Below are 21,183 nucleotides of genomic sequence, written 5' to 3'. Positions count from 1 at the left end.
TCACCACAGAAATATATGAATGAACAGATGAGTTATATTAACCAATGCACAGATGTATGACTTGACCAAATGTCTGCAAGAATTCCATTGGCCCCATCTCCATCACCCCCAGGAACCATCACTACCCACCCAGGCACAGGGACTCACCCACCACTCACCAGATGATGATGCCCACCAGCCTCATAATAGCCTCGTTGAGGCTGTCAAAGAAGTCCCTCAGGACACGGCCTTTGTGCTTCATGCCACCAATGACCAGCCCAAAGGCCACAGAAAAGACCACAAGGCCCAAGGCGTTGATGCCATTGGCTGAGCCAGGTACAGGCACAGTCTCCTCAAAGCTGATCACCTCCTGCAGGGTGCCCAAGGCCCGGGTGACATTTTCCAGGATGCTGGTTTCATTTTCTACTGAGGATGTGGGAGAAATGGAGGCCCCCAGCTCTGAACCATTGTCTGTCCTTACAATTGTCCTTGTCACCACTCGTGTGCTGTACTGTGTCTTAAACTGAAATGCAGAGAAATTGAGACCAGATTCAGTATGAGACTAACTCATCTGTAGAAATCATTATAAAAACAGAGTTAGGCACGCTTAGCATGAATGAGGTCCTATGTTCCATCCTTGGTGTTTGTGCACAAACACACACATACACACACACACACATGCACACATACACTCAGTAGAATTACTCTATATCCTAGTAAGTCCACTGTTGAATATGTTCCCAAGGATATTAATTAAATAAGTCAAAGAAATACAAGCTGAGCATCCCTAACCTAGAAATCCAAATCCACAACAGACAAGATGATTGAGAGAGTAAAGATGCTTTCAGCCAAAACCGATAAACTAAATTTGATCCCAAGCTTCAAACATAAAAGTGGAGAGCTGACTCTGCAACTTGTCCTCTGATCATATGCACCATGGCACATACCCACATAACTACACACACAAGTAAATAAATATGATGTAACAAAATAAGTAAGCAAAATAACAATCCAATATCCAAAATGCACCAAAATTGGAAACATTTTAAAGATTTTTTTCATTTTGTGTGTGTGTGTAGTATGCTTGTCTAACTGGCATGATTTGCTTCTTTAACCATATAAGTATATATACATATTTCACATACATTTATGTATTTCATATATGTGATTCATATGTATTGTCTTCATATGTATTTCATATATGTGTGAAATATATATATTTCAGAGCCCCCAAACACATACAGTGTATTCTCCTGTTGTATAGCACTTTCTCTAAACTGAAAGATTCACTCCAGCAGAAAACTGGAAGGTTCATGAAACTCGGGAGGTAAACAAACTTCACATGCTTGAGAAATCTGAAGCTTACAAGATTCATGAAGGCCCTTCCTTGCCTTTATAAAAGCACTAAATGACTGCTACAGGAGGAGACTCTGACCTTCCAAGCTGCCAAGAGTAGATTTTCAAACATGTTGAGCTACTTGAAATTGCACAGAGAGCTCCTCCAGAAATACAGCCTGCAACAATTGTCACCCATACTGGGATAGGATGGGCACTTTTTTCCTTCCTTCCTTCCTTCCTTCCTTCCTTCCTTCCTTCCTTCCTTCCTTCCTTCCTTCCTTTCTTTCTTTTATTTATTTTTTTATTGGTGAAGCAGCTGCTTTTGAGTCATCTCTGCTCCTGTAAGTCTCAAAAATGTACTGGTGTACCAAGTTGGACTTTGGTACAATCATTACTTTGATATATATATCCACAACAAGTCTCACACACAACTCCTTGGCATTTTGTGAATTCCATGCCCACAGACACAAGCAACCATGGATTAAAAACACTTGGAAAAAACATTTGTGTAGTGAACAAATATAGACCTTTGTTTTACCATTAGTCGCTAAACCAGTGGCTCTCAACCTGTGGGCTGCTGCAACCATCAGAAAACACTTATTTCCTATAGTCTTAAGAACTGAGATACCAATCGGTAGCAAAATTACAGTTATGAAGTAGCAACACAAGTAATTTTATGATTTGAAGAGCTATTAAAAGGTCACAGCATTAAGAAGGTTGAGGACCACTGCTTTAAATAGTTTTAAAGAGGACAAATGCTACCTGCATATCATTTACATTGTTAGCTGTTCTCCTTCATCTAGACATGATCTAGAGATCATCTGCAAATTCCACCCATTTTATATAAGAGACTTGAGCAGCAAAGATTTTGGATCCAATCTTTGTTAATGTCAAGGGATAGAACAGTTTTTACATATCAGTTTAAATTTTTAAAAAACATATTACTAAAGAAATGAGTCACTGGATCAGCAAGATAGCTCATGGCAGATAAAAGTCCTCACTGCACACAGGTCTAAGGACCTGAGTTGGAGCCCCAGAACCCATGGTGGGAGGAGAGAACCAACTCTCAAAAGTTGTAAAGTGAGTTCTGTACCCACATCTGGCATACATTCGCATGCACTCATACATACATGCATACATACATATATACATACATAAACACACACACTAAATAATAATAATAATAATAATAATAATAATAATAATAATAATAATAGAAATTAGCAACTGACATTTGCCTAAAGTAAACAAGCCCTGGGTTTTGTCCTCATCACCACGGAGAAAAAATGAGTAAGTGAATAGTAAGAACATGAAAAACCAAAGCCTGAAAGAATGGATAGATGGCCTGTATCTTTATGTCCATCCTTCAATAAAGGGGTTAATAAATACCACCTGCTAACCAAATCCAGCCGATGACTTGCTTCTGTAAATAAAGTTTTAAATGGGACATGTAAACCGTCTTCAAATGTTGTCCATGGCTACTTTTCTACTACCAGCCCCAAAGTAATGCTCAGACAGATTTTAGGATCTTTCTCTGACATCAATGATCAGATGTCCCAGAACCCCTACCCCAGCTTCCCAGCCTCCATAGGTCCAATGCCATGGCAACACTTTGCATCAGCATCATAGCCACAGGAAGTACACTTATTCTCCCAGAGTCCTCCCTAAGGACCCCTACCCACTCTTTCAGCCTTCTTCCCACCCTTCTCCTTGGGAAACAAGTTATCTCCACCCTCCATCCCTCCTTGACTAAACCATGTGCTTCTTCCTAACCTGTTTGAAGCAGGCCTCCACAAGGTTAGGTGGAAACATATTTCTGCACAAAAACATCAGAGAAAGGAAAGTAGTTAGACATTGGAATTGAGCCAAGGAACATTGCAATAATAGCAATGACAATTGTATCAATAGGCAGTATAGAAATGCATGGTGTATTACATACACTAGCAAGATTTTCCTGAAAGGACCCTGATATAGCTGTCTCTTGTGAGGCTATTCTTGGGCCTAGTAAACACAGAAGTGTATGCTCACAGTCAGCTATTGGATGGATCACAGGGCCCCCAATGGAGGAGCTAGAGAAAGTACCCAAGGAGCTAAAGGGGTTTGCAACCCTATAGGTGGAACAACAATATGAACTAACCAGTACCCCCCGGAGCTCGTGTCTCTAGCTGCATATATATCAAAAGATGGCCTAGTCGGCCATCAGTGGAAAGAGAGGCCCATTGGTTTTGCAAACTTTATATGCCTCAGTACAGGGGAACGCCAACGCCAAGAAGTGGGAGTGGGTGGGGAGGGGAGTGGGTGGGGAGGGCATGAGGGACTTTTGGGATAGCATTGGAAATGTAAATGAAAAATTACCTAATAAAAAATGTAAAAAAAAAAAAGAATAAATTTTAAGATATACAAAAAAAATGCATGGTGTGGGCCAAGTACTAAGCAAAGTTCCTGTCCTACACTATCTGACATGAACCCTACAATGACCATAGAAGTAAACATTATTAATGCCTCTAGCAAAACCAAAGGCCACAGGACATCACCCAGACCCACAGAGTTGCTCAAGGGTACATATGGATCTTACCGTGGACTGACAATAGTTAGACCTCTCCAAAGGTCATGTTGAAATCTGATTGCCATAAAGGTAATGTTGGGAGGTAGAGTCATGGACTAAAAAGGTTTATAGATTAATAGGCAGTAGCCTTGTTCAAAAAGGAAGCTCTTTTTGATATGCTTGCTCTGGCTAACTATCATATGCTCTCTGCTATGTTAAAATGCAGCTAGAAGGCCTTCACCAGATGCTGGTACCAAGTTCTTGGACACTCTATATCCCCAAATAGCAAGATAAATGAAACTTTGTTTCTTCTTTTTGTTTTTTTGGGGTTTTTTGGGGGGAGGGGGTTCATAACTAACTCGGTTTCCAGGATACTTTTATTTAATTTTTAACATATTCATTCAGTTTTTGATATATATTTATATATAATATATTTATAATACATGTGCTATAGTCAACATATAAAAGAAGATAGACATCTTGTATGAGTTGGTTTTCTCATTCCACCATGTGGATCCTATCAAATAGTCAGACCTGGTGACAAGTGCCTTTACACACTGAATCATCTCACTGGCCCTAAATTTTATTGTATTTACTTAAGAGTGTGTGTGTGCGTGTGTGTGTGTGAGTGTGCGCGCGCGTGCGCGCGCGCACATCCCACAGCATGTATGTGAAGATCGAAGGATAGCTTGTGAGATCCTGTTCTCTCCTTCTACCAGGTAGGTGAAGCGGACTGAACTCAGGTGGTCAGGCTATACAGCAAGTACCTTGCCCACTGAGCCATCTTATTGGCCCTCAGCTATTGTATAATATCGCATAATAGCAACAGGAAATGTCATGGCAATTCTACATCAGTACTGCAGGAGCATTGACTTTGACAAGCAAAGTCTTCTTAGACTAAAAGAATCATTTGCTCACCAAAGAAGTTTGGGAACACCCAGCCAATAGCATCTCCTCTTACCCAGTCTTAAGATACCACAATTGACTCCTTCCCAGCCTCAGAGTGCAAAGATCATATCTAGATGTAGCTTTCTTAGAGGATATGTGCAAGGATCCAGGGCAGAAAGTGAGTACCAAAACTGGCAACCAATAGTTGCATCCTTTTCCATACTAGATCCACCTGTCCATGGTCTCTCATAGAAAGAGAATTTTTGCATGTAATCCAGAAGTCTCAACAAAATGAAAATGTCACCTGACCAGGTCCATGAAAGCATCAGCTGTTGGGACAGTCTCAATTCGGCCCTCACGGTGCAGCCCCTCCTTGGAGCCCTTCCCAGGATGTATGATGGTAACCATTAGGATGCCGATGAAAACTGCAATGACTGTAGTCACCATGTAGTACACAGCTGCCCGCATTCCCATCCGCCCTGTCGCCTTGTTGTCCAGGGATGCCATACCTAGAAGAGAGGCAGTACAGTCCCTGCAGCAGCACCCATACCCTCCACTCCTTTCCCCATCTGCTCTACCTATTCCAAACCATCAGCTCAAAATCACTGCAATCCTTTAACTGAAGATATCCACAGAAACCATGTGTGCTAAGAGTTATCTATACAACTGCTTTTATGCTATTATGAATAAGTATATTTTGGGGAAAAACATAATATATAGTTTTTATACTGTATAAATTAATATTTATAAACTATAAAACACACAACACTATATATATGCATATGTATATATATATGTATATATGTATGTGTGTGTGTGTGTATATATATATATGTATGTATGTATGTATGTATATATTTACACTGTGAAAAAGGAGGCTAGTCTGATAGCTCAGTAGTTAAGAGCATATACTGCTCTTACAGGAGACCCAAATTACATTAGTAGTACAAATATTCTCTGCCTCATAACCACTCCCAACTCCAGCTCCAGAGGATCTGATGCTCCCTTCTGGGCTTCCAGGGCACCTGTATTCATGTGCACATACCCACATAGACACATGATTAAATAATAATAATAATAATAATAATAACAAGATAAATATAAAAGTAAATAAATGTTTGTTTTGCTTTGAAACAAAGTTGTACAGTGTATTGGATATACTCCATCACCTAGAGATGATATGAAGCAGACAGGATGAGAGGCACGGGTCACCTGCAAATACTGCAGCATTTTGTAGGAGCATCCTTCAGCACCCTCAGGTATGGGTATGACCTATCAGGTATAGAGATCTTGGAACCAATCCCCTGATAGGTCAACCAAAGGATGATTCAGTTTTTGTATCTTAAGCTAAAATCATATTTTTATGATCAAGAGATGAGTAATTGGTTCAGCACCATAGACCTGACTCAAAATCAATTCACTCACTACAATATACATGGGGGGGTGCACATACAGGAATACATACCATTCCGTTTTTTTATTCCAAATCACTCTAGCAAACACAGTTCCTCCCCTCTACTCTAAGCCAGCCCTCCAATTCTCACTCAACTCCACTGATCTCTGTTTGCACCATAAATATTACAAACTTTCAAGTCTCCATCCCACAATCCACCTCAACCATCACACCCCTCCAACCTATTCATGTTTTGGCTACATGCCCTTCCCAGTCATCCTAGCTGTTAGAAGTTTACTCATAGGGATACTAACAGCCTGCATTTTTCCCTCTCCTAAGAATAATCCCCAGCAGAATGGAAGCTTCCTCCTCCAGAAAGGTCCCAGAGTCAGCTATAGTCAATGACTGGCTAGTGCAGAGATTCAGACGAAGGCAGAATTAGAGGTGAGGGACAACTCCATGGTGTTGCTCACACATCAGAGCGTCCCAGCCAATGGTATCACACTGAGAGACCAGCCTTCCTCTGAACACACATCTTTGCTTAGCCTCTTTCCTCACCCTGCCTTGCTTCCCTCACTTCCCCATGGGTTTCTCCCTTGATGAGTTTCTTGTGACCAGATCCCCATGTCAGGCTTGGCTTCTAAGTAACTCAACCTAAGAAACCAATGTTTTTAAGCCTTGGCCATTATTTCTGTCCCTAAACCCAGGGGATGCTAAACACTACCTGTGGCTAAATCTGGTGCATTGTTTTTGCTTTTGTAAAGTTTTATTAAAACACAACTGATATGTATAGTTTTAACTGTTAACTCAACACAATCTAGAACCACTAAAAAGAGAGACTCGATGAGGGATTATTTAGAACAGGTGGACTTGTGGGCATGTCTGTGAGGGGTTGTCCAGATTTCATTGATTGAGAGAAGATGGCCCACCTACTATGTGCAGTTCAATTTCCTATGCAAGGGATTGTGTACTATAAAGATGGAACTTGATGCACAAATATGCATGTGTCTATTTATTTTCTCTCTGTTCTTGGCTGTGGGTGTGACTTAACTAGCCATTTCAAGTTCCTACACTAATGTTCCTGAATGATGGAGTATACCTTGGAACTGTGAGATAAAATAAACCCTTTCTCCCCTAAGTTGTTGTTTTGTTTTGGTTTTTTTTTTTTGGTCAAGTATTTATTACAACAATATAAATGAAATTAGGCTAACAGCCATGTTCATTTGTTGCATATTGCCTATCTTTGCTTTTCTATCCCAAGATCAGAACTGAACCATTACAATGAAGATCAGATGACCCTTTTAGCCAAAAATATTTACTATCCAAAAGAAAAGGTGCCATATACCTCTTCCACAGCCCCTTCCCTTCCTCCATCCTCCAACCTGACACCTCCACCCGACTCACCTCCTACATGGTCACCCACACCACACCTTTTTTTCATCTACCCCATATAACAACACCAATCCTGCTTCTCCAGTCTTTCTTTTGTCTCTGAAAAACCTCTGAGCTCTGGCAGGATGGTATTTCACTTCATGAAAAAGTACAAGAAAGTTATTGGGGTGCACAGCTCATGTGACAGCAGGACATAAGCAAGACCTAGGCATGACTTTAACTGATGAGTTGGGAAAGGGCTTCCATGATTGGAGGAATCCTGGATCTTTTCTTAAGATTGGGCTCTGGGTGTGTCCTGGAGATGCAAATTGGCTTGGGCTCTCACCTGTGACAAGGCTGGAGACAATGAGGGGTAGCACCAGCATCTGCAGCATCCTCATAAGCAGCTCACCAGGAAAGGAGAAGTACTTGATCTGGCGGTAGGAGAGCTGGTACGGGCGCAAGGCAAATGCCAAGCTGACACCTAGAACCAGGAAGGAAGGGTTCATGGAATGAACTATGGATCTCAATCCCAGGCAGGGTCCATTCACCCATCCCAAACGGGGTGTGGTAGGGTAAGCAGTGAATATTCTATGGGGGTGTGCGTTTATGTGCATGGGTATTGTGTGTGCTTGTGTGTATATGGGTAAGGGCACATATGTATGTGTGGACATGTGTAAAAGGGTATGTGCATGGCTATGTATTTGTATGAGTGTGTGCATGGGTACTTGCATGGTTATGTGTGTGCTAGGTATGAGTGTACATTTGTGTGTATATGGATCTGTATATACATGAGTGTGTATAGTGGGTTTGGCCTAATACTGTCTGTATTGTAATGTTAATTAGGGATCCCAAAACTGCTTGCACAAGTGTGTGTAGCTTCTGGGAACATGCCCCCAGGTGATTCTGATTGGGAAATAAAAATTACAACAGCCAATAGCTGGTAAGGACAGACAGAAGCAGGTTTTTGGAATTTCCAAGGCTTGGGACCAGGAAAGAAGGAAGAAGATCTGCCATGCTGGGAGAGTGTGGAGAAGAGGAGAGACACCATGCCTGAGAAGAGTGAAGGGCAGAAGCATGGCCACCATGTGAAGGAACCAGGAGAGCAGAGCCCAGAGGGCTGCCCAAATGGGTCCGGGGCAGCCAAGACAGAGTATAGAATTTAGTAAGTAATAACTCGGGATTATCGGTGGGAGGTGGATTAGCAGCTGCATGGAGGTTAGACAATGGCCCAGCTATCATGATGATCAAGGTATATTAAAATATAAAAGCTGTGTGTGTGTCTTTCATTCAGGAACATAAACCACTGAGGCTAACACACCAACAGGATTTATTAAATTAAAAAATTACTACAGATGTGTTCATGGGTATGTTTGTACATGGGTATGTATGTGAATGTGTGTGTGAATATGTGTGTACATTTGTGTGAGCATGGGTGTATGGGTGCTTGATGTGTATTTATATGAACGCGTGTGTGTGCATTTGTGTGCACAGAGATATATGTGTGCATCGTATACCTCTGTGTGTACATAGGTGTGTATGCATTCATGTGTGTATGTATGAACTGTAGAAATGTACAAAGGTATATACCATAAAATGTATGCAAATTTATATGCCTCCGCCGATTTATGCATGCATAATCATGTATATGTGACAGTGTACATTCAGCTGTGAGCAAGAAGTGTGGCTGAATATGTGGGCTCATATACAAAGATAAGTGCACGTATTTTGGGGGTGTGTCTGTGTTATCACTTTCAAACATGTAGGTACATATGCAACTAGACTTCCAAGAATGTAGATGTGAATGCATATATGAGTATGAAAGTGTTCACAAAGTCTAGTACAGCTAGCTCTGGTATCCTTAGGTTCCACACTGTCAAATTAATCGACCATATGGACACATTTAGAGGAAAAACTATTGTGTCTGATGAAAGTATTTGAGGAAAGGAAAAGGCCAGCAGGGGGCAATTAGGTAAGAGGGGGTACAGGAAAAAATATATAATCAAAGCATGTATGTACACATGAAGATGTCATGATGAAACCCATTATTTTTTATATAATATACACAGTTTTTAAGTTGTGTCTGTTGAACATTTGGAGATTTTTTTTTTGCTCTTGTCTATATTCCCTAGACAATACAATACTACAACTATTTAACTAGCATTTACATTGCTTTGGGTGTTATGTGTAACCTAGAGAACAAGATAGCCACAGATCCTATACAAAAACTAACTCCATTTTATTTAAGGGACTTGAGCATCCACAGATAACAAAAGCGTGAGAATAATTAAATCCCCGGATACCCAAATCATCACGTTTCTTAAAATAAAACGGGTAGTGTTTGCTGGAACCAATCTCATAAGAGTATGATGGATAGCTGTATATTTATGCATGTGTGCAGTTTATGGTATCTGCACCTCTAAAGATGCATCATGCATCTTTCTCTGTGTGCAGTCGTAAAGTACAGGTCTGTGCAGTGTACTTGTTTGTGCCCACACATGTAACATCACATCGTGTTCTTACAACTGTGTTTGCCTCTGTGTATGCCCTCTCTGCTCATGTCCTCAGGAGGGCAGAGTGGGAGGCTTGTGAAATGAGTCCACCTGAGACAGCAAGGGGGCAGTTAACAGAAGTCCCGCCTCCCAGAAGCAGAACTCACCAATGATCACAGCGCTGACTGTGAGCAAGATGAAGGCATTCCTACGCAGGAAGCGCCTCACATGCTCTCGGGTCATGGTCTGCAGGCGCAAGCGCGTGCGCAGTGCTCTCTGCTGCAGACTGTCCTGCAGGCCCTGCAGACAGCCCCCACCGGCACCGCTCTCCCTCAGGAACAGACTATTGCCGTGGCTGCTCATCGCGTCTCTGCGGGGGACAGAGGAGACCAGATCTGGTGAGGGAGGAGTCTGGAAAAGGAGTGGGTGGGATGAAGGAATGAACATTGTAGCTCAGAAGTCAGGGGAGGAGCGGTGTCAGAGGAGAAGGCTTGAGACCCTGCTCCGAATGGGATTCAGTTTTTATGCCCTGGCAGCAAAAGGTTAAGGCCTTCGAACTCATACACCAAAGTGGGTGGTTAGAGACAGGGTAGGGGGAAAGAAATAATGCACACCTATAAGGTTTTCTGCCAACAGCCTCTCCCTTTATTTCACTGAGATTATCTCAAGCAACTGAGGGCTGCTCAAAACAAAATGCCAGGTCTCTGCTGAATGTCAATTGCATGAAGAGCTCTTGAAAAGGCACCGTTAGGCTAGTCCCACAAACCACAATAGTTGGGTGTACAGCCTGAAGATGCCCACAATCGACTTTGCACAAGAACAAAATCAGCAAGTGACTGGCAAACAGTGGGCAACCAACTAATGTGGCTATTTTGTATGCATGACCAGGACAGCAATACGGTAAAGGTGGGATGGCTTGGGAAACAAATAGAACATTCTGGGCCCAGCTTGTTCATGGATCTCTTTTGAAGTGAAACCTCAGACTCTGCATCCCTTTTTTATACTTGCCCATATCTATTTCACCTTATTGACTTCCTTTTTTTTTAAGGTATCCAGAATGGATATTGTAGTTTTCATAGTTAAATAAAATGCATGTAAATATAAAACCTGCCAATCTGTTTAGCAACAAAACACTTGGAAGTTACAAAACTGCTTAGAAATTGTGGCTTCTGACCCAGCCTGCAGCAGTCCTGTAATACGGGCTACTCCAGAGGCTGAGGAAAGTGGGTTGTTACAAATTCAAGGCCAGCACCTGCAACTTAGAGGGACCCTGTCTCAAAATAAAAGGTTAAAAAGAGAGCTTGTGGGCAGAGGCTGGAAGATGGCTCCTTGGTTAAGGGTGCACTTTGCTCCTGCAGAGGACCAGAGTTCTGTACTCAGCACCCACATCAGGTAGCTCAAAACTGCTATAACTCGGAGCTGGAGTGATGATGGCTCTGTGATTAAGAGCACCAGCTGCTCTTCTGAAGGTCCTGAGTTCAAATCCCAGCAACCACATGGTGGCTCACAACCATCCATAACAAGATCTGACTCCCTCTTCTGGAGTGTCTGAAGACAGCTGCAGTGTACTTATATATAATAAATAAATAAAATCTTAAAAAAAAAAATAAGATTGTAACTCCAATTCCAGAAGATCACTGCCCTCTCCTGGTCTCACTGGCACCTGCACTCACGTGTAGACACACACACAACATAAGAAAAATCAAAGATGAAAATGAATTTCTTTTTTGAAGAGGACTGGGCTATACAGCTCAGTGGTAGGATCCTGGCCTGTCATGTGCAAGGCCCTAGGTTCAGTTCTCAGTACTGATCACCTCAGCTTCCCATGTAGCTGAGACTCCAGGCATGCATCACCATGAGAAGCCTTGAATTGTTCCATCATTGTTTTGCTGCCACTACTCAAGTGGCACCTGAGATGGTTGCCCTCCATCTGTCTAAGTTATCCACCTACTTCCAAAAGACGGGCCATCTGACTAGGCTTTCCATGCACTGGTTCTCAGTGTAAAGCTCCTGTTAGGATTTTGCTCCAAACGGATTGGTCTGGTCCCCTGAAGCCACAGCATTGCTTCTCACCTTGCTCTGAACATGCACAGACCCAAGACTGCAAGCTCCACAGAAAGCAGGCAGTTGCTCCCTCTTCTCAGGTACATCCTGTCTCCAGTTACTAAATGAATAACCCATGAATCCCAAGAGCATTCAACAGAGATAGGACACGTATCTCTTTCCTTTCTCTGCCCAACAAGCCATGATGGGCAGTCCAAACAGCTGGTTCTGCAGATCCACAAATCAACATCCTCAGATTCAACCAACACTGGACAGAAATGTTCAGTGAGTAAAGACCACCATCTTAGCACTGAGGACGCTGAGCCAGGGGAAACAGGAGTTCAAGGCTAGCTAGGGCTGCCTAGAAAGACCCTGTATCAAAAAAGTTAACCAATCAACTCACGTCTAGCTCAAAGAGCTACTGCCAGTTGATGGATTCTGGGGGAAAGCAAAAGACAGTTTTCTTCAGTGGTGTGGTTGGTGGTCGGTTGCCCATGCTCCAGTGGATGACACCTTATACTCCTAGGCATGGGGGAAGCCTGAAGGGACTCAGTAGAGTATTTAGAGGAAGAGGAAAAAGGAGAGGAGGAGGTAGCAACATGAGTTAGGAGGAGAATGTGAGAGGATTCAGGAAGAGTTGAAGAAGAAGAAAAGGAAGGAGGGGTAGGTATGACCTAAATATACATTTATGTGTATATGAAATTACCAACGAATATTTTACATACTTGTTTTGTTTTGGTATTTTTAGAGCTATTTATTTTTATTTTATTTATACAAGTACACTGTAGCTGTCTTCAGACACACCAGAAAAGAGCATTGGATCCCATTGCAGATGGTTGTGAGCCACCATGTGTTGCTGGAAATTGAACTTGGGGACCTCTGGGAGAGCATTCAGTGTCCTTACCTGCTGAGTCACCTCTCTGGCCCTACCAATGAATTATAAACAAAACAAAACAAAAACTTCAAAGGTAAGGCTGGAGAGATGGCTTACAGCCAGAGCATCCACCTCCCTCTTCTGCTCTAAAGGAACTTAAACTCATGTGCGCATACTCATGAATATGCATAATTAAAAAGAAAAAATTTTATGTGTATGAGTGTTTGACTGCACGTGTGTGTGTGTGTGTGTGTGTGTGTGTGTGTACCCTCGCGCACGCACGTCATGTGTGCATTGACCATGGGATCCAGAAAAGGACATTGGGTCCTGTGGAACAAGAGCTACAGGAAATCGTGAGCAGTCAGGTGGGTCCTGGGACCAGAACCTGGGTCCTCTATGAGAGCAACAAGCACTTTTTTTAGATATTTTCTTTATTTACATTTTAAATGCTATCCCAAAAGTTCCCTAGACCCTCCTCCCACCCTGCTCCCCCTTCTTGGCCCTGGCGTTCCCCTGTACTGCGGCATATAAAGTAGCAACAAGCACTCTTAACTGCTGAACCATCATCTCTCCAGCAGCTTTGGGTTTGGGGAGTTGTTTTGGTTTGTTTTATTAATAGTAGCATGTGATTAGCATGTGAAAAACCTTGAGTTTAATTTCCAGGACCAAAAAAAAAAAAATCATATTGGACATAAACAAACTTTTCTTCTTACCATTCCCTAAATGATATAACATAGCAACTATATGTACAGTATTGGAGTTGTATTAGGTGGAGTTATTTATTAACTGTGTCTGCCTCTCCTTCTCCCTCTCCCTCTCCCTCTCCCTCTCCCTCTCCCTCTCCCTCTCCCTCGCCCTCTCCCTCTCCCTCTCTATCTCTATCTCTATCTCTTCTCTCTCTCTCTGTGTATGTATCTGTGTGTGTGTGTGTGTGTGTGTGTGTGTGTGTGTGTGTGTGTGCAGGTGTACCTATGCAAGTCAGAGGACAACTTTTGGGAGTCCATTCTCTTCCTCCACCATGTAAGTCCCAGGGATTAAATTTAGGACTTTAGACGTGATGGCAAGTACCTTTACCCACTGAGACATTTTGTATCCTTGTGCTAGGCCCTAAAAGTAATGTATAGATGTATTAAATATGTAATAAGACAAGAATTGGCTCTGTGCAAATATGATGCCATTTCATGTGCATACAGGGATTTCAGAGTCTATCCAGGATGGAGCATGTACCTGGAACAAACTCCCTAAGGAGACCTAAAAACAACTAGATGGAGAGGGAGTTGGCATGTGATAGTCTGTGAGCCAAACCATGCCTGATGTCTTTGTGGCTAGCATTTTTTAATCATGGTATTGGCACACAGCTCATTTACTCATTGTTTCTGAAGCTGTTTCCAGGCTACAGTGGCAAAGGCAAGTTGCTGAAATAGAGATCACAAAATGATTTACGAAAGTGACTCTGACTTTACAAAAGTGGGGGTGGAAAGGACCACATGGCTTGGTGGATAGAGAGGATTGCTGCCAAGCTTGGTGACCTGAGTGCAGTCCGGTACCCACATGATGGAAGGAGAGAACTAACTCCCTCGGATGTCTCCTGACTGTATTGTGCATGCACATGGGTACACACACATGCACACACACACGTACACACACACACACACAAGGCTGACAGTAGCCTAGTAAAAGCGAATATGTGCTGGGGTAATAAGGGTATGGCTCACGGGTAGATCGTTCTTCAAGAGTACACGCAAACCTGTATTCCATCCCAACATTGGTGGAGGAAAGACAGCCAGTAGGTAGTAATTAACAATTTTTTAAAAAATTAAATAAATAAGCAGAAAGACAGCGGATGCAATATTGAACTCAAATGAAAGGCTGTCTTCCACACCTTCTCTACGCCCGCCTAGATCACTGTAACCTCACACAGCTGTGATTTGTCACTAGTTCATTCTTCCTCTTTATTTCGGGTGGACAGTGGATAATTGCTCCCGCTCACAGGCATAGTTAAATCTTTCAGAACATGAAGGTAATGCAAGATGCCAGATCAAGTTCCTTAACACTCCCATCCTCATTAAACACTTGGCACTCCTTTGTGCCGGAAGCATTCAAGCTGCTGTCTTCTCATCCTTCATAAAAGAATAAACTGTTGAACACTATCATCACCCTCCCCTGCTCTGTCATCCCTTTCAGAATCACTATTGCACTGTTTGTTCAAGGTCAAGATCTGTAGTTTGCACATGAATAAGATCACACAGCATTTGAATTTCTGAGCCTAGCTTAGAAAAATTAACATTAAACATTTGAGAAAATGCTATAAGGAAAACTAATCTTTTGTATGCTTCTAAAAAATGTAATAAATGTTTTTAAAGAACATTTTAAAATACTTGATTTCAAAGTATCCTCCACTTGGGCCTTCCTAGAGTTCCTGGACCCCTGGAGCTCTCAGGCATTTCTCATCAAGGGAAAAATCATATTGGACATAAACAAACTTTTCTTCTTACCATTCTTCTTACCAAATCGGTCTGGTTCTCCTGGCTCTAGGCCCTCTCTTTGCCCTGTCTCCTAAGCTCCCTATTCTGGAAATGACCTTTTCCAGGATCTCCAACCTCTGCAAGGTAAAGAGATCAAAAATGGGTCCTCTAAATCCTCAAATGTAATGAGCTATGCCATCCACCCCTTGGATATGTGAGGTAGGTGGACAGGAAGGTCTTTGTGACCCCTAAAGCTCAAACAAGTGTTGAACTTTCAAGACCAAGACAAAGAGGTCTTTGAAAGTGAAGGGCTTGTCTCACTATACAGCTGATACCCAAAGCTAAGGGCCACCAGCATCATTGCTAGAAAGCAATAGGGAAAAAGACCCCAAAAGATTAAAAAGGGGCACAGTGTGTTCTAACAAACCCCTCAGGAGAAGAAATGTATATTGCTACACTGACCATACATTGGCTATAGATGTGAAATAGCACCAACTCCATAAAATACACATCATCCTGAGATGGAAGGTTCATCCAAAAGCAGATTTGTGTGAGCCAGGCGTAGTGGTAGTCTCAGCACTTGAGAAACAACAACTAAGTGACAAGTCTCCAGCCAGCCTGGGCTGCACAGGGAGCTCTTTTCTTCTGATAGAGAGGGTGAGGAGGAAGTAAAAGAGGAAAGGAGGAAGGGAAGGAATGAGGGAGGGAAAGAGAGAGAGCAAGAACAGAGAGAGAGAGAGAGAGAGAGAGAGAGAGAGAGAGAGAGAGAGAGAGAGAGAGAGAGAGAGAGGAGTGTTGTTGGTATTTCTTAACCAGAATGCAGGAAAGGAATACACAAGAAAAGATCTTGTTGTTTGTATTTTTCATGTTTTCTTTTTCTTTGTTGATGCAGCCTGAAACAGTGCAGGTGTGTGTGGGGGGGGGGAGAATAGGTTAATTTTTATCTTATGTGTGAGTGCTAGAAGAGGGTATTAGAGCCCATGAAACTGGCAACAAAACCAGGGAAGTCCTCTTTACAACCGAGCCCTAAAGCTGTAAGCTTAAATGGCCTGTTTTTTCTCTCCTCCCTCCATTCTCAGGCCTATAACTAAGCCATCTCCAGGGCCTTTTCTTGCACAAACGATGGCGGGCTAAAGGAAGATATAACATCATATATTGATGCTGTGCTACCTGGAGGAGTGACAGACGGGAAAGAGGCAAGATAGACATCATTCATCATGCACTCACTTGAATACAGACAGCCTCACATCCTGTGTGCAACTGACACCTATGTACTCCTTTATGGACATGCAGTCCCACACAGACTCTTCAGACATACAGCCACACACCCTCCAGAACTGCGAATCCATACGCGCCATGCCAAACACATATTTCCTCCCCACAAACAAACCTTTGCTACAGTCATGCACACCAGAAGACAGATAACCTCTCACACACCGTCAGAAATACAACCAACCCCATACATTCAGCATTAGACATACAAAGTCGACACAGAGAAACACACACATGCACGCCCGCGTGCGCCACCACCATGCATACCATGAAACTCAAAGCCACACACTTTGAGCCTCCTGCACAAGTACCCCATGCAAATGAAACTCCGTGGACAATGATGTTCACCAAAGTCTTAGGCACACAAGCACACGCTTGAGAGCACAAAACTCAAAACGTTCGAACACTTAGCTACACTCACCTCTTTAGAAAAGCAATCGCAGGCAAAAATAAATAACACAGTACAACCACGCACACGGATGGCACCTCCATACCCAGCTCCCTTGGAATGATGGTCAGTCTTAACCACAGCACACATGTCTGGAGTTGGATTATGAACCTCTGGTAGGGAAAATGGAGTCCAGCCAAAGAAATAGGAGAGGCATCATATTCAGTATTGGAAATAGGACTGCTTGGGAGTTGAGGCTGCTGAATGGGGAGTTCTGGAGATGGTAAGGAGACTCAGGGATCTAAAGTAAGGAAACTCACCAGGGTGGCAGAGCAGAGTCAGGCTCAGCACCTGTAAAGGGACTGGAAAGAGCTGAGAAAAGGTAATGAGAAACTGGAGACCTGTGCACAGGGGATGACTCGGACCCAGAGCCAACCCTGCTCAGGATAAATGTCCCACTCACCAGCCTCGGGTCAGCGGGGCCGCCTTGCCCGCGCCTTGGCCTGCGCGCTGCGCCGGGATGCAGAAGCCAGAACCCGCGGAAGGACCTGGCCGGGTCCGCAGGGACCCTCCAGGGACCCGCGCTGTGTTGCGTTGGGGACCCGAAGACAGAGAGAGCGACGCGGAACAGGGATGAGCTATGCAATCGGAGGAATGCAGGCTGGCCTTGAGCTCACGTGGGTGCGGGGGGCGCGGGGCCGGGGCGGGGGGCGGGACCCCCTCGGGGATGTCCCCCTGCCGCAGCCGCTAAGGAGCTCCTGGACGCGGGGCGGGCGGGGTGACCGGCCTCTCCCGCACAGCCTCCGCCCCCGCGCCGAGCCGCGCCTCCGAGCCCGCCCCCTGCCCCTCCCGAGTCCTCCGAGGCCAGCAGGCCTCCTGGGATGTACAGGGTACCCAGCCCTGTTACCGCTGGGAGAGCGCCCACATCCTCAGCGTGGGTCTGAGGCAGGGGGAGGGAAGACAGCCTGTGTCGGGTGACCACAGCCACCACGTGGGCTCGCTGCCCAGCTTCTCCCTCAGGTGCACCTTTCTGGCTTTGGCCACTTTACTGCTGTGTCCCTCTCGGCCAGTCCCTCTCCCTCTCTGAGCCTGGTCTCCTCGCTGAAACAAGGGAGGTGACTCGGCCGACCTGAGAGAAAATTACAGCTCAGGAAAGTAAAGCGAACCTGGAAATGCTCTCTGCAGCATGAAGCGCTGTGCAAATCGGAACCTTTCATAATTGCTGTTACTGTTGTAATTAATAGTATCCCTTGCAATCTGCAGCGTATCTGCGACACTGTGGAGCTGCCATCTTCCTCTCAGATGACACTGACTTGGTTGCTTCCAGCACATTAGTTCTTCTGAGAACTGAGCCTCTTTGCAGAGTTTGACACCAACCCCAGCGGGATAATAAAAATCAATCCGGGAGACACTGGTTAGATGGCTTACTAGTGCTTGCAGGGCAAGGCTGGCAACCTGAGTTTCATTTCTAGAACTTATGTAAATGGTGAAGGAGAGAACCAACACCAGATCTCCACGGATGTGCCGTGGCAATCTCACAATACAAACATGTACAGTAGTATAGTCAATCGGTATTCGTTGTTGTTATTACTGTGCTATTATTGATGGCAACATCATGCATCTGGAAGATTCCTTGAGTTCTATTTCATGTACATAGCCATACTCAACACATGTTACCGCCCCAGTTTGCAGACAAAGTGACAGGTTCTCATAAAATAGCACAGCCTTCAGAGCTGTCCAGTCGTTGTACTCAGAGCCCTCGCCCCTAATCCTTGAACACTTGCTAAACAAAGTAGTTCTCAGTTTTACCTGGACCTTTCGAACACAAGGAGAACAGTTTTAAATTCTGATGCTAAATCAAAACTGCACTGGGATTCTATCCCACACCCCACACCCCCCAAGTCAGTGTGGCTATCAATCCAGAGATCCACAAATCAGGTGTGTGGCTACAGGTACATTGTGGGATCATCCCAAAAGTTCACCAGCCCCTGAACAAATAAAAACAATGCAGTACATTTACACAATGAAATTTTGCTCACCTGTAAAGAATGAAATGATCAAATTTGCAGAAAAATATGTAGAACTTGGAGCCACTGTTTTTAATGTATTTTTACTTATTCTTTGAGAATTTCATACATGCATACAATGTATTTTGGTCATATCCTCCTTCCAACTGTTTGCAGACCATCATGACCACTTATTGTTAACCCCCTGGGTCCTATTAGTGCTGCTTCTGTGTGGATGTGTGTGTGTGGCCATCCCCTGGAGCATGGCCAGCCTACCAGGGAACACACTCCTTAAGAAAACTGACTTTCCCTCCCCAAACAGCAATCAGCTGTCAGTAGCTCCTCAGCTATGGGTTGGGGCTTGTGTGCTCACTAGCTAGCTCTTGTGCAGGTGACCAGAGCAGCTGTGAGTTCATGGGGTCAACAGCCCTGTCACGTCCAGAAGGCACTGCCTCCCGACCTGAGCAGACAAAACTTTTGAGTCTGTTTGAAATTCAGACCAAATGAATCACATGCCCGGGATGGAACCTATTTAAATAATCCTGCAAGTGAAGCTAAGGTGTAAAGGTTTAATGAATAGCTACTCTAGATGTAGGTAGGACCAGGTCACACTTTCAAGACATCCCTGCCTCCCGCCCCCTAACTCCCTCTGTTTCGCTCTCTGTCTGTGATCTGATATTTCTATTTCTTTATATCGCATTTGCACTGCACTACAAAGTAGGCATTACCATCCCTCTTGACAGACATAACAAAGGGGACTCAGAGAGGTTAAGTAACTTTTCTTAGGCAGCACAGTCAAAAGTAGCACCCCAGCTCTAATCTTTGTGCATGGAACCCTGGCTCTGGTCCTTGGACACACTTGCTAACCAGGGTGGTTCTCACCTCTACCTACCTAACACATTCCAATGCCAAATCAAAACTGCACTGAAGATGCCCATGTATACCCAATTCTGTAATTCTGATACAATGTGTGTGGTTCTGTGCCTAAGGCTTAAGCTGTGGATCTATCAACTAGGAAAGTCTCAGGAACTGCAGAGCCAAGAGGCGCTCAGGAGGTTCCATGAAAGTTGGAATCTCAGAACCAGGAAAATCCAGTATCCAAACCTTACATGATCTACATGATACCACAGACAGAGATGACAAGCCACAGTGAAAACTTAGAGGAGCTAAATATACTGCAGGCTGAACATGGCATCACACACCTATTATGCCTGTATTCAGGAGTCTGACACAGGAAAATTGCAAGCTTAAGGCCAGACTAGACTACAAGTATCAACTTTCCTCTAAATGAAAGAAAAATCATATATGAAATGGCCTTCAGACAATGTGTATCAGGTATGTGCAGCATAACTGAATTTCGTGTTTAAAGTAGAGTCATATCCCCAAGATATCACATTCTGTGCACACCAGTTATCCAAAATCTAAAACAGTGACTGGGGTAATTAAAAATTTTGGCAACCAAGTGTAAATATCAGATGGACATGGCAGCCCATTTCTAAGTCCAGGCTCAGAAAGTAAACACAAGAGTATTTCCAGAGCAAGCTAGGTAAGGAGACTAGCCGTATTGGTGAGCTCCGGTTTTAAGTGAGAGACCCTGCCTCAATAAATAAAGTAGAAGAGTAATTGGAGGATGACTTCCAATGTCCATCTTGGGCTTCCATAGGCACAAACACAATTCCTTCTTAGTTAAGACAGTGTATCCGAGAGAAAGGCTTTTTAAAATTAAATTCTGAGATGAGACTCATCAACAAAGAAGTTAACAATTCACAAGTCTCAAGAAGTTCCTGAAACTTAGTAGATTCATAAGACTCTTCCTTTATATAAGCAGTAAGGTGGGAACCAGAGTGGATCCATCCATAAATACAGGAAACAAATGTGTGGTGGTCTGGGGCCAGGGGAGAGCAGTGGGAGTGATGCTGAAGCAGGGGCAGCAGTTAGGGTGATAATTGTCTTCTGTAATTAAATGAAGTGAGCCGGGCGTGGTGGCACACGCCTTTAATCCCAGCACTCGGGAGGCAGAGGCAGGCAGATTTCTGAGTTCGAGGCCAGCCTGGTCTACAAAGTGAGTGCCAGGACAGCCAGGGCTACACAGAGAAACCCTGTCTCGAAAAAACCAAAAAAAAAAAAAA

At 43.8% G+C, this 21,183-nt stretch overlaps 1 protein-coding gene across 1 annotated transcript in view; it reads right to left on the bottom strand.

Annotated features, from left to right (window-relative positions):
• Positions 1 to 17,695, bottom strand: part of Slc1a6 (solute carrier family 1 member 6) — a 28,512-nt gene extending 10,817 nt beyond the window's left edge. Inside the window, exons 1-6 of the mRNA XM_021174331.3 lie at positions 17,512 to 17,695; positions 10,174 to 10,376; positions 7,861 to 7,998; positions 5,055 to 5,259; positions 3,091 to 3,133; positions 159 to 502 (exon numbers count right to left, since the gene is read on the bottom strand). Coding sequence (XP_021029990.1) covers positions 159 to 502; positions 3,091 to 3,133; positions 5,055 to 5,259; positions 7,861 to 7,998; positions 10,174 to 10,369 — 926 coding nt within the window. The 5' untranslated portion in view covers positions 10,370 to 10,376; positions 17,512 to 17,695. The remainder of the gene's footprint in view (positions 1 to 158; positions 503 to 3,090; positions 3,134 to 5,054; positions 5,260 to 7,860; positions 7,999 to 10,173; positions 10,377 to 17,511) is intronic.
• Positions 17,696 to 21,183: the final 3,488 nt, after the last annotated feature.

This window comes from Mus caroli, unplaced genomic scaffold (assembly GCF_978045245.1).
Source record: "Mus caroli unplaced genomic scaffold, Mus_caroli_1 scaffold_9, whole genome shotgun sequence".
NCBI classification, from domain to species: Eukaryota; Metazoa; Chordata; class Mammalia; order Rodentia; family Muridae; genus Mus; species Mus caroli.
Note: the sequence above shows the minus strand (reverse complement) of the source record. Positions and strands in the feature narration are given on the sequence as shown.